The sequence below is a fragment of the Rosa chinensis genome, chromosome 4, assembly GCF_002994745.2.
Source record: "Rosa chinensis cultivar Old Blush chromosome 4, RchiOBHm-V2, whole genome shotgun sequence".
Classification (NCBI taxonomy): Eukaryota; Viridiplantae; Streptophyta; class Magnoliopsida; order Rosales; family Rosaceae; genus Rosa; species Rosa chinensis.
Genome location: NC_037091.1, coordinates 53296375 through 53308310, shown reverse-complemented (window position 1 = coordinate 53308310; position 11936 = coordinate 53296375). Strand labels below are relative to the sequence as shown.

The 11936-nt window shown below is 38.5% G+C and overlaps 1 protein-coding gene across 1 annotated transcript; it reads left to right on the top strand.

Moving 5' to 3' along the window:
* The first annotated feature begins 559 nt into the window (after window positions 1-559).
* On the top strand, window positions 560-1114 carry LOC112199543. The gene has a single exon (XM_024340545.1). The coding sequence runs from the start codon at window positions 560-562 to the stop codon at window positions 1112-1114; it is 555 nt and encodes a 184-aa protein (XP_024196313.1).
* Window positions 1115-11936: the final 10822 nt, after the last annotated feature.

The following is an 11936-nucleotide window of genomic DNA, read 5'->3' as shown; positions in this document are numbered from 1 at the left end:
TGTTCTTACTTCTTCAAACCAATAAAAAAAAAAAAAAAAAAGGCCTTACTCTGATTTCAGTTTTTAACCATCACTTTAGTCATGACTCAAGGTTGGGTTTGTGACAAAATAGTATCAGAGCGACAGATTAACACCTCGGACCATTAGTTTGTCAGTTCGTCATTGTTGTTAATTGATTTGTGTCATGCTATGACTATTTTGTTTTAGTTAGATCATTTTGCGGAATGATTGAAGTTGGCATCATCCTGTTATGATATTGTTTTGTTTGCCTGGAAGTGATCGATATGTTTGTTTGTTTGTTGGTGTTATTCGATGCTTGTCTTGCCTTTTTGTGAAAGTGTGACTAGGTGAACCTTAATTTTTAGAATCTTATTCTTCTTATAGTTAATGGCGGATGAAGAAGGGAGTGAGTCTAGAGGCTCTTCCGCTGATGATGTGGAAGAGAGAGGGGTAGATCTAATTAGTGCACTAAGAGATATGACTCAAGCATTACAACAAACCTTTCACGTACGCTCAACAGCAACCACCCCCAATAGCTACTGATCGGGATACAAAAGCAATGGTGGCCTTGTGTGAGTTTAAGCACCAAAAACCACCAACTTTCAAGGGTGAACCAGACCCGGTTGTAGCTGAACAATGGTTAGATGAAATCAACAAGATACTAGATGCCCTTAGAATTCGGGAAAGCGACTCTAGAATTACTCTTGCTGCTTATCAATTTACCGTAGAAGCTGCCCAATGGTGGAAGATGGTTAAGCGATCTTGTAATGTGGAGACTATGTCTTGGGATCAGTTCTGCAAAATATTTCTTGATAAGTTCTTTCCCCCTGTGCTGCAAGAAGCTAAAGTAGAAGAATTCAATAAGTTGTATCAAGGGAAGATGTCAGCAATGGAATATGATGCCCGGTTCGCAGAATTGTCTAGGTATGCTCCTGAACTTGTGTCAACAGAGGCTAAGAAAGCTCGTAAATTTGAATGTGGGCTCCGACCAAACATTAGATCAAAAGTGTCAGTTTTAAGGCTGCCAACTAATGCTAAAGTACTTGAAAGAGCTTTGATAGCTGAAGCAGATTGTGAGGAGTTTAAGAAAGTACGTGAGAAGACTCGACTGTAGACCCCCGTACTTTTTCTTATTTATTTTAATTTGTCGCATAACGTATGAAACTACGTATTCGTAAGGTACACAAGTATTCGCACTTAGGTTAAGACTTTGAGGCTATTTTAAAGGATTAAGAATTTAGTGAAAATCCAATTTGGGTCTAGAAAACTATTTTTAAAGTATCAAGGCTTAGGACAAGCCCGGACAAATTTTCCCGAAAGGATTCGGTGAAGTGTCGGAGAAAATGTTTGAAGATGTATTTTCGGAGTGGGCTTAAGGAAAATTAAGAGGAAAATGAAAATGGAACAGCCCACGCCCATTTTGCCCAAAAGGAGGGCAACTTAGACTTTTCACAATTAAAATTAGGGAGAGGTATAAAAGCAAAACACTCTCTCCAAACCCTAGCCTCTTCCTCATTTTCTCCCTTTCCTCTCTCTCTCTCTACTCGAGAGCTTCTCTCTCTTCATTCTCACCAGAAATCGCCATCGCCGCCGTCGTCGCCGGAACCCGGATCTCAACCAAAATTTCCAGATTTTCTCCTCTTCCTCCCCTCTTTCCATTTCTCCAACCAAAATCAAGAAATTTGGCCATTCAATCCTCCAAAAATAACCCGAAGCTAATTTGGGGGTTTTCGTGATTTCTTCATCCCAAATTCAAATCAAGGTAATCTTCATCCTAATCTAGCCTCTATTCATCCGATCTACACCTATTTCTTCCTAAATCTGAGTTTTTGACTTTGATTTATGATTTTGTTTGCATGAACCCGATTTTCCCTAAACCAAGAGGCTAGGCTACGGGTTTGGCAAGGATTTGTGGTAAGGATTTATCCATGCAACCTTGTTTTCGAGTTTTTCGTTGTGATATTGATGTTGGATGGATTTGTAGGTGAAGAAAGCCAAGGAGGAGGATTAGGCCGTGAGTTTTGAAGGAGAAAGGGTAAGGAATGGGTTTTGGACAAACCCTAGAATTTTTGGAATTTATTTGGTTGATTTTGATTTTGTTGAGCCATTGTTGTTGTTGGAAAAATTGTGAAAATTAGATCTTTGAGAAATTAGTAGAATTTTATTAGCCTAGTTTTCAAAGTGTTGGAATTTTGGTGTTGAAGATTTGGTGATTGTTGTTGTGTAATTTTGGCCAAAAGAAAAAGAAAAGGAAGAAGAAAAGAAATGGCTTTATTTTTGGAAGAAAAAGAAAATAAAGAAAAAGAGTAAAAGTTGGATTGGATGAGTTTTTACCATGGTAAAGTGGTAAAAGGGTGAAGAAGGTGAAAGTAAAGGTAAATTCAGTAAAAATGAGGTAAAAAGGTAAAAGTGAAAGTGTGGAGGTGAAATTCACAGTAAAAGTATAAAGGTGAAAAAAGAGAAGTAAATGGGTAAAAGTAAAAGTAAAACTTTATTTATAATTATTTACTTATTTATTTTTAATAAAAAAGAAATAATGGTAAATAAAGGAGTACTTAGTCAAAGTCAGAAGTCAAAGTCAACTCCAAGAGTTGACTGACCTAATAAAACGAGAGGATCGACTCAACTTTGGTCGCTCAGGTTGGCGATAGTTTAGCGGAGCGATAAAAAAGTTTTTCCTTTTTAAGAAAGAAAGTTAGTTTCCCAAATTGGTAAAGGTTAAAAAAAGTAATTAATGGCCTCATTGAAATAAAAATGATTTAGTATGCGCGATTACTTAAAGTTGATCGTGATATTTACCTGGATAATTACTTACTAACTAAGTAATGGTTCAGGAAACACGATCGTTAAGGAAAATTAAGCGGAAAACATCAGAGTGTGGAGTACGCCAGCATTTTTCAAGTAGGGTGAGCTGTCCCTTCCTTGTTAGAGGCTTTTCGATATATGTGAAATGCTCTAGTATAATATTATGTTGCCTACAAGTACGTTTTTGGTTGTTCATTAGTCGATACCTCGTGATACCTGTGTTTTCATAACTGATAATTATTTATTGCGAAAACCGAGGCTAGACTTGCATGTTGAGATACTGTACCCTTTGTATGTTTGTGCTTGTGACCTGAAAGTGAATGGGACCTAGACGTGTTGATTCCTAGGGATCCCACGGTGTCAATAACCGTGAACCTCCTGAGCGGGCTGTGCTCCTATATTTGTCAAGGAAATGTGAGTACAGATAGTGAACCAGTCATAGGAGACTTAGGGCCAGGAAATGGACACTTTCGCTACTTGTAGTCATAAGGACTACAGAGTAGTTGGCTGGTTCTTGAAGGATGACGAACCAGGTCGGTCACCGATTTATTTTAGTTTAGCCGGTAGGTAAGTATCTCGGAGCTCCAAGTTGTGTGAAGCATGTTGCATATGATTTCCTGAAACGAAACAACTATGATTGTTTTTGTTTGCATTTGTTTTACTCGATTTTACAAATGCGCGCAATCTATATTCTAGTAGCTATGTTTTACCTATTAGTTTTCAAACCTAACTAAGGTTGGGTCAGCCCCTATTGGGCTAAGCGAGGGCGAAATGCTCATCCCTACATTTCAGGTTACAACGAGGTCATTCCGGACGATTTGGATTAGAAGTGGATTGTTGGCCGAGTCCGTGTGTTGCTGTTCTTGTTGCTTGAAGTTCTTCCCTTTGGTACTCCATTAATTTATTCGTTTTTCTTTCAATGTTGAACTCCGTGAGGTCCGCCTACCTGGGAGCGCGCCTCACCCTTTGTTTCATTGTTGTTGTTGAACTCTCTTCATTTCGGATATTATGTAAGCCCTAAGGCGTCACTGTGCACTTTCCCACTTTATTTTGAAGCATTTCCAAACTTGTTAATTTGACTATTGGGTTGTTGATTTAAAGTCCTTTCTTAAAAGTTTTCTTGGTCTCCTATTTTCTAAAATTTGCATTTTCAAAAGGCCTTGTAGTATTAAGTTGGTAGGTCTACTACGTATCGAGCTCCTATTGGCTTAACATTATGGCGTTGTGGTATACCCACTCGGGTCGCCACATTGACAAATAGTGGGTCAGCATTTAGGAAATCCTAATAAGAAGCAAAAGATATTGTCGTCATCATCTCAAAGCTTCAGTGTACCACAGCTTCAGTGTACCACAGCTTCAGGACCCACTAGAATATGTTTTTGCATTTGTGAACAGTACAAGTATATATCATTGGGATAATGCTCATACACCCGGTTTCTGATAAAATACTTCCCAAAAACCCCACTAAACTATTTTTGTTCCTCTCCACCCAGACTTCTGTCCTTTTCATTCCTTCTCACCCAACTCTTCATTTTCTCTCCCGATCATATCCTTTAAGATATCTTTTGCATAGTACGTTCTGTTCCTTTTTTTTTTTTTTTTTTTTTTTTGATGAAACGTGGTGGGCCCATTTTTTATTAAAACAGAAGCATGATACGAATTCATCCTCTATCCTAAAGGTAAACAGTACACTTTACTATTCATAATTTCGATTGTTGACAGACTCGAATTAATAGCCATATGTAAAATTACAAGCAAAGAACTGCAAAAGGAAAGAGAAAAATTGAGAAAACTAAAAGCCTATAGAGATAATCTTGATAGAGAGTCACCTAACTACTGGGATATTATCTATAGACTACAGACTAGAATCTATCGAATAGAAGAGGAGATAGATAATCTCTTAGATGTTCTGGAAGAAGAACAAAAACCACTAGATTATTTGAGCATTGGTTAGATCCGCACATCACTGGTATCAGAGCTTGTAAAATAGCTCAAGGAGAACCCCTCCTTAATGGGGACAATGTCAGAATTGTTACTAGAGAAAATAAATTCTCTACTGAAATCTTCTGATGAGAAATATCAGAAGTTGTTACTAGAAATATCTAGATGTCAGTCGACTCTAGAAAAATTTCCTGCTATAATCCACCAATTGGAAAGATTGGAAAACAAACTGGATTATATCAAAGAACTTCCAAAAACGGAAGAAGAAAAACTAACAAGTGTTAGTAGAAAAATCAAAGAACTAGCAATAGTATACAGGATATACTATAAATTGATGAGTACTACAGTAGCCCCTAAGACACGGATAACAAATATCCCAGGTCTTACTACTGGATTCCTCACCAATCAGAAGAACCATTCACAGCAGATCCACAAAGTTACTTGGAATGAAGTAACATTTCCTCTTGAATGGAAATTATCCGGTCCAAAAAAGCAACCGGAAAGAGCAAAAGCAAAAATCTACGAGAGTAGAAGAACTGGAGAAATCAGCCTCAACTTCGACAATCACAGAAAAAGTGATGTCTGTCCTGAGAACCTCAGGATAAACAGCAATCTTCTGAGAAGAAGCTACAGCACCAGAGAAGCAAGTATCAGTGGTACAAAACCCACTGTAGAAAAGCCGATATCAGAAGAAGATCTGGAAGCTGATCTAAACAGACCAGTCCATATGTTTAGAGCCAAAAGACTCTATGATCTTTATGAAGAAGCTGAGAATTGTGAAAATCCTGAACGATTAGAAAAACTAATCGAAGAAATGAAAGAATTCAAATTCAGAAAGACAAGAAAAGTCTTTCCTTATCAAGATATTGAAATGGAAGATGGAGAAAGCTCCAGAACTTTCATCAAAAAAGAAACAAGGGAAACAAAACTCCCATTCCAAAAAGCCCCCACGGGTAAAAAAAGGAGAAAGAAATTCTCAAAGATTTGTCCCAGAAGACAATCTGCCCAGAGTTCCTATCACAAACTACGGAATCTGGTTGAATCTAGACAAGAGTCTAGACAAAAGGAAAACTATTGACCAATGGGTAGACAGCCTGATGATGGCTTCTGCACTCACCCTTGGAAAATTTGAAGCACCAGATTTGCAGGTGTACTATGAAACTACTCTCACTGGAGTAGCAAAAAAGTATTACCTATCTTTCAAAGAAACTGCCAGAGGAAGAGACTGGCTTGAAGAGATAAAAAATTCAAAATCTCCGTATGATTTTGCAGTACCCCTGTACGATCAGTTCTGTGGAGATCTCTCAAATCTGAGTGAAAAAGCTAAAGAAACGGCGAAATCAAATATCTATGCTCTCAAAATCTGTGACATGAGATATTTTGAAGAATACCTGAATGAGTTTCAGGAATATTACTGTACTATTGGTGAACTAGAGAATACTGATCTAGTCAACCTGTTGCACAGAAAGCTCCCTGAACCATGGAGAACAGCTGTGAGAGAAAGCATAGCTGAAAAACCAATTGAAAGATTTTCAGTTGGAGGAATTGCCGACAGAATCCGGCAACTACTGAAGGAGCAATGCAAAGCCAATCTTAGAGCTAAGATGGCCAAAAAACAACTCAAAGGAGTTGAAAATTTCTGCTATGGAATACTTGATATGCCCACAAACTGGGGATGTCATGAATCCAAATTCCACAGGAAAAAGAAAAAAGAAACATATTACTTTAAAAAATTCAAAAAGAGTAATCAGAAGAAGAATTGGAAGTTCAAGAAAAGTTCCAATTACCAGAAGCAACAAAAAGAAGGTCCAGAAAAGAAATTCTTCAAGAAAAAGAAGAATTCTTCTCAGCATAGACAACCTAGCAAGAAAGCTTGCAGATGTTGGTTGTGCAAAGCCGAAGGACACTATGCAAATGAATGCCCAGAAAAGGGTAAAAGATCTACTAAAGCTCTCTTTGAAGAATATGAGCAAATAGTAGAAGTAGCAAATATGAAAGGCTACGAAATAGCCTATTCTGATGATGAAGAAGATAGCAGGTCAGTCTATTCTGCCTGGTCTGAAGAGTCTGAAGAAGAAACTTCATCAGCAGAGTCTGAGAATGATTCTGAAGTAGAGTACTTCGAATCCAGACAAATGAATGTTTTGAAAATCAAAAACTGGGAAGAAAGCAAGACAGAATCCTTCATGTCTTCCTATCAGGTGAACCCTAGTTCATTTGTTTGTGACTACTGCTTCTGTCACGAAAAGAATGGTTTTCCTATGTTCTGTGAAGAGTCTAAGAAGACTTATCATAAAGAATGCTTCATAGCTGAAGCAAGAAGAAAAACCAAGAATGGTCTTGTCAGCCAGCTGGTTGAACAAGAATATGAAGAGTATTTTGCCGAACAAAAGGCAAAAGAAGTAGAAACTCTGTTCCGGGAAACCATGGAACAACCTTCTTCCTCGAAAAAGGAAGAAATCATCGATGAAGAAAAAATCGATGAGGATATTGAACTGGTTGAAATACCAGAAAATGTTGAACTGGTAAAACCACCAGAAACAGTTCATCTCTTGGAAAGACAAGAGACTACTGACACATGGGATCTACTTGGCCAACCATCAGGCAAGTTTGATTATAAAGTCAGATATGATCCTCCATCCTGGTTCAAAAATTCGGACAACCAAGAGATAATTTCTACAGATTGGGATGATATTGATAAGTCATCTACTCAGGAAAATGTTCCGAAAGAAGAATGTAAACCATTCATTCCAACGGAACAAGCTCAAGAAAATGAGCTTCATCAGTCAAAAGTCGTCTCTACAAGTAAATACAGCAACTACATAGAGATTGGACTAAAATTCCCTGATCTTAAAAAATATCATCTACATGCCTTTGTAGATAATGGATCAGGATTTACTGTTGCAAAGAGATTTGCAATTCCAGATGAACTCTGGAAAGAAGATAAGAAAAAATCAGCTACTGGTGTTACATTTGATGGAAGCCATCTCACCATGAAAAAGGTAGCAAAAAATGTTCATATCACCATTGGTGGAGGAACATTTATCATCCAGAATGTTTGGCAATCTGAAGGCCAAGGCTCTGATTTCTTGTTGGGAAATGATTTTATTCTCCAACAACGTTTCATTCAGGATGAAGAAGCGATAGGCTTCAGAAAAGGAGAACGGGTGTTCTGGGCAGACCGGCTCACGCATGCATTCAGTGTGGTAGGTCCCGGTTTTACGGTGCACTATCAGAGATCGCAACAGAATAGTGGTGATCTTACCCCATACAAACCCAAATTTGAGCCCATACTCCAAATCAAACAACAGGAAGAACTGCTTGTTGAAGAATCTTCAGAAGAAGAAGAAGAAGAAACTAGTGAAGACGAAGAAGCTAGTTTCATCCTCGAACATAACCTCAAGCACTTTCAGAACAAGCTTGAGTCTCAACAAACTCCCACTCTTGACAAAATCAAGAAACTACTCGAGCAAAATGTAGATACAAATCCTCAGAAGTTTTGGGAAAAAGACCCAGTGGTCTGTGAATTAAGATTACATGACATGAACGCTATCTGCCATGTCAAAGCCATTCCTCAGTATAAAGAGGAAGATCAAAAGGAATTCAGAAGTGATATTGAAGATCTCTTGAAAAAGAGATTAATTCAACATTCCACTAGCCCTCATCATGCTCCAGCATTCTATGTGAGAAATCATGCAGAAAATCTACGAGGAAAAGCTAGAATGGTTATTGACTACAGAGATGTCAATAAGAAGACTGTCAAAGACGGATATCAGATCGCTCAAGTCAGAGTCCTAATCAACCAGCTCAGAGGAGCCAAAGTCTTTTCGAAATTCGATGCAAAGTCGGGTTTCTGGCAGGTCAAGATGCATCCAGAGAGTATCCCTCTCACTGCATTTGGTACACCACAAGGTCATTACGAGTGGCTGGTAATGCCTTTTGGTCTAAAGCAAGCTCCCTCAATCTTCCAAAGAAAGATGGACAACATCTTCAAGCATGTGGCGGAGTTCTGCGTCGTCTATATAGATGACATCCTGGTCTTCTCCAAAAACAGAGAAGAACACATGAGACACCTCCATGAGGTAGCAAAGCTGATAGTTCAGCATGGAATTATCCTAGGAGAGAAGAAAATCTTCTTTATCCTTGATGAAGTAGATTTCCTAGGAATAAACATCAAAAATGGAGTGATAAAACTCCAACCCCATATTCTTGAAAAGATCTGGAAGTTCCCAGACAGAATTCCTGATGCTAAGAGTCTAGAGAGATTCCTTGGTGTCATAAATTATGGGAGAGATTTCATCCCTAAAATCTCAGGATTAACAGCAATGTTATCCCCCAAGACAAGTTCCAAACGAAAATGGAACTTCACAGAAGATGATGAAAAGATCGTGAAGCAGATAAAAAATCTCTGCAAAAACCTCCCTCCTCTCCAACAACCAGAAGAGAATGATGAGATTATCCTCCAAACTGATGCGAGTGATAATTATTGGTCTGGTGTTGTTTTGGCGAAAGCGCCTGGAACCAACATTGAAAAGATTTGCAAATTTTGTAGCGGCAAGTTCAGCCCTGCAGAACTAAATTATCCCACAGGGGAAAAAGAAATCTTAGCTGTCAAGAAAACGATTTTAAATTCTCCAGCTTTTCTTGGAAAACCCTTTACTGTTCGCACCGATTGTGCCAGAGTAAAGAATTTCAAAAATTTTAAACTTGACAAAGCTGCTGACAGAGGAAGATTAGCAAATTGGCAATTATTTCTTAACCAATATGATTATACTGTTGAATTAATTGCAGGAAACAAGAACTATCTCCCAGACGCATTGACCAGAGAATTGGCAATGTTCAGCCAAAGAGAAGACGACGAAGGTCGTAATCCCAGAAGTAAAAGGCCTGGGAAAGAACAAGAACCTGAAGAAGATCCAAAAGAAACCAAAGAAAAAATCCTTAAAAGGTTTCTGCTAAGCTCAAAAGGCTTGGCCTCAACTGATCAATCCCAGGGTAAAGGATTGGCTAGCCCGTCTCAAACGGCAGACGGTAAAGGCTCGTCAAGACCGTTGATGGCTGCTGCTTTGCCAAAAAGCAGACCAACTCCTAGTGGAGTTATAAATGTTTTTAATTATGAATTAAGAACTTTTGATACTCCTGTGTTCAGAACTGGCAGGAGACTAGCTTATCACCAGAAGGCAATCCTGGATAATCTTTTATTTGCCTTTCAAGAAAGAAGCAGTGGTCTAATGTTCCCAGCTCTCTTTGCCTTAGCTGAAGAACTTTATGAGAATGCCAGACCACAAACTGAAGAAATCCATATGCAGCAGAGTGCTGTAAGAAAAGAAAAAATTTCCTTCCTCGAAAGTCCAGAAAGTGCTAAAGTCCCTATCATGGCACTTAATGAATCAGAGTGGCATGAATTCCACAATCTGATAGGAAGGCACAATTCAGAAGACCTAGTTCCTCCAACACTCTTCATTGTTGCTGGACCATACGTTGGAAGATACTTGGTAAATGTTCAGAGTGAACATCCTCAAGAACACAAGCTTTGGCTTGTTGAAAATGGTTTTGTCCATAATCTGTGGACTAAAACTAATGATGATCTAAAAGGTTTGCCACCTATTATTGTCAACACAGTCAAGAACATCCGGAAAAATGACTGTACACTTCGGCTGAAGTTCAGATCTACTCCCCCAGAATGGAGTCAGAAGGCAAACGGAGAAGTTGAATATATTCCTCCATACCATTATGTGCGAATTATTCAAAGACAATATCTTCAACCAGCCTGTGTAGCATACAATGGCCAACCAAATTCAAGCATTCCTTGGATGAAAGCTATGGCTCTGGAATACATAAAAAAGATCATCTCTGAAGACATCGGCAACACCTTCCTGGCAGCAGGAGAAAAAATAATAATCACTGCTTACGATCATCCTGACGTAGTCAGCAGTGACCTATTCCTATCTCTCACCAGAAAAGAGATAGATTCAACTATGGCATGCATGCGGTGGGTGGAAAAGCTTGAAATTGACAACCACTATAAGATGTATGTTGATACTGACGTTGAAGACAATGCTACCACTGTTAGAATGGCCCAGGCGGACAACAGCTCCTTTGTCTTTGGCTATCATTCAGAAACAGACGAGAACATGTAGCATCACGAGTGAAAAACAGGTGAATCGTCCAAAAGCAAAATACTGTAGCACTTTTGACTTTGAGAAAAGTTAAAGCTACTTTTCCAAAAGAAATGACGGAAAGCAATTCACTCACCAACTTTCACCTCTGCTTTTGTTTTTCTCTTCCCGACCTCCACCAGCAGGAGCACTTAGAAAAGCAAAAGTTGTTCACGGAGCTGTCCTGTAGATTTTATGTTTTGAATTCTAGTTTGAGTTCCGCTCTCTATATATAGAGCGTTAAGTTCCATTTGTAAGGCATCAGAAAATTGAGAGAAGAGTCTTCACTCAAGAAGTACGAAAGCCATAGTAGCAGTGTATTTCTCATTCAGCAATAGTGTGCTTTCATTACAAGTAAGTATCTGATCTCATTCTTATGGCTAGCTAAACAGTTTTGCTGTTTGCCTAAGGATGAGGCTCTGAATTATTAGCATGTATTACTGTTGCATTAATAAGAGATACCCACCCGGTTTGTCAAAAACCTTTATTAAACTTCTATTTTACGTCTTTATTCTATCTATAGTTATTTCTCATTCCTGCATACCATCCACAAACATCACCATCCATTTCCTATTTGCCTTTTGAAAATTGAAAAGTTTTTGCTAAACAGACGAAACCAGTTTTAAAACTAAGATTGAGACAAGCAGCAGTGATTCCGCCTGTTAAAGTATCCGTTAGGCAGGAAGCCGTTAGGAGAAAATTAGGCATGTTGAAGGCTAGTTTTGTTTTCGTCTTTGTTTTTCAATAGAGTCTCTAAGGGAGGCAAAAGCTCTAAAAATTCAAAATAGCATAGGAACAAACCCTTTTTAGTCTTTTCCTAAGCAAATAGTAAGATACGGAAGGTTTGGTGCATTTGGGAACAATACCTAAGAATTTTGGGCAAACGGGAATTACCCCTATATCATTCAATATGTATTTGGATGAAGTTAGAATACATGGGGTCCACATTATAATATGGGGACACTTGAGCTTGAGATATGTGTTCTATTTAGCAATAGGCACACATATGATATATGTCTCTATAGCTCAATG

What these genes read in the sequence shown, in the direction of transcription:
- LOC112199543 (XM_024340545.1), top strand. Translation starts at nt 560, where the DNA reads ATGGTGGCCTTGTGTGAGTTTAAGCACCAAAAACCACCAACTTTCAAG.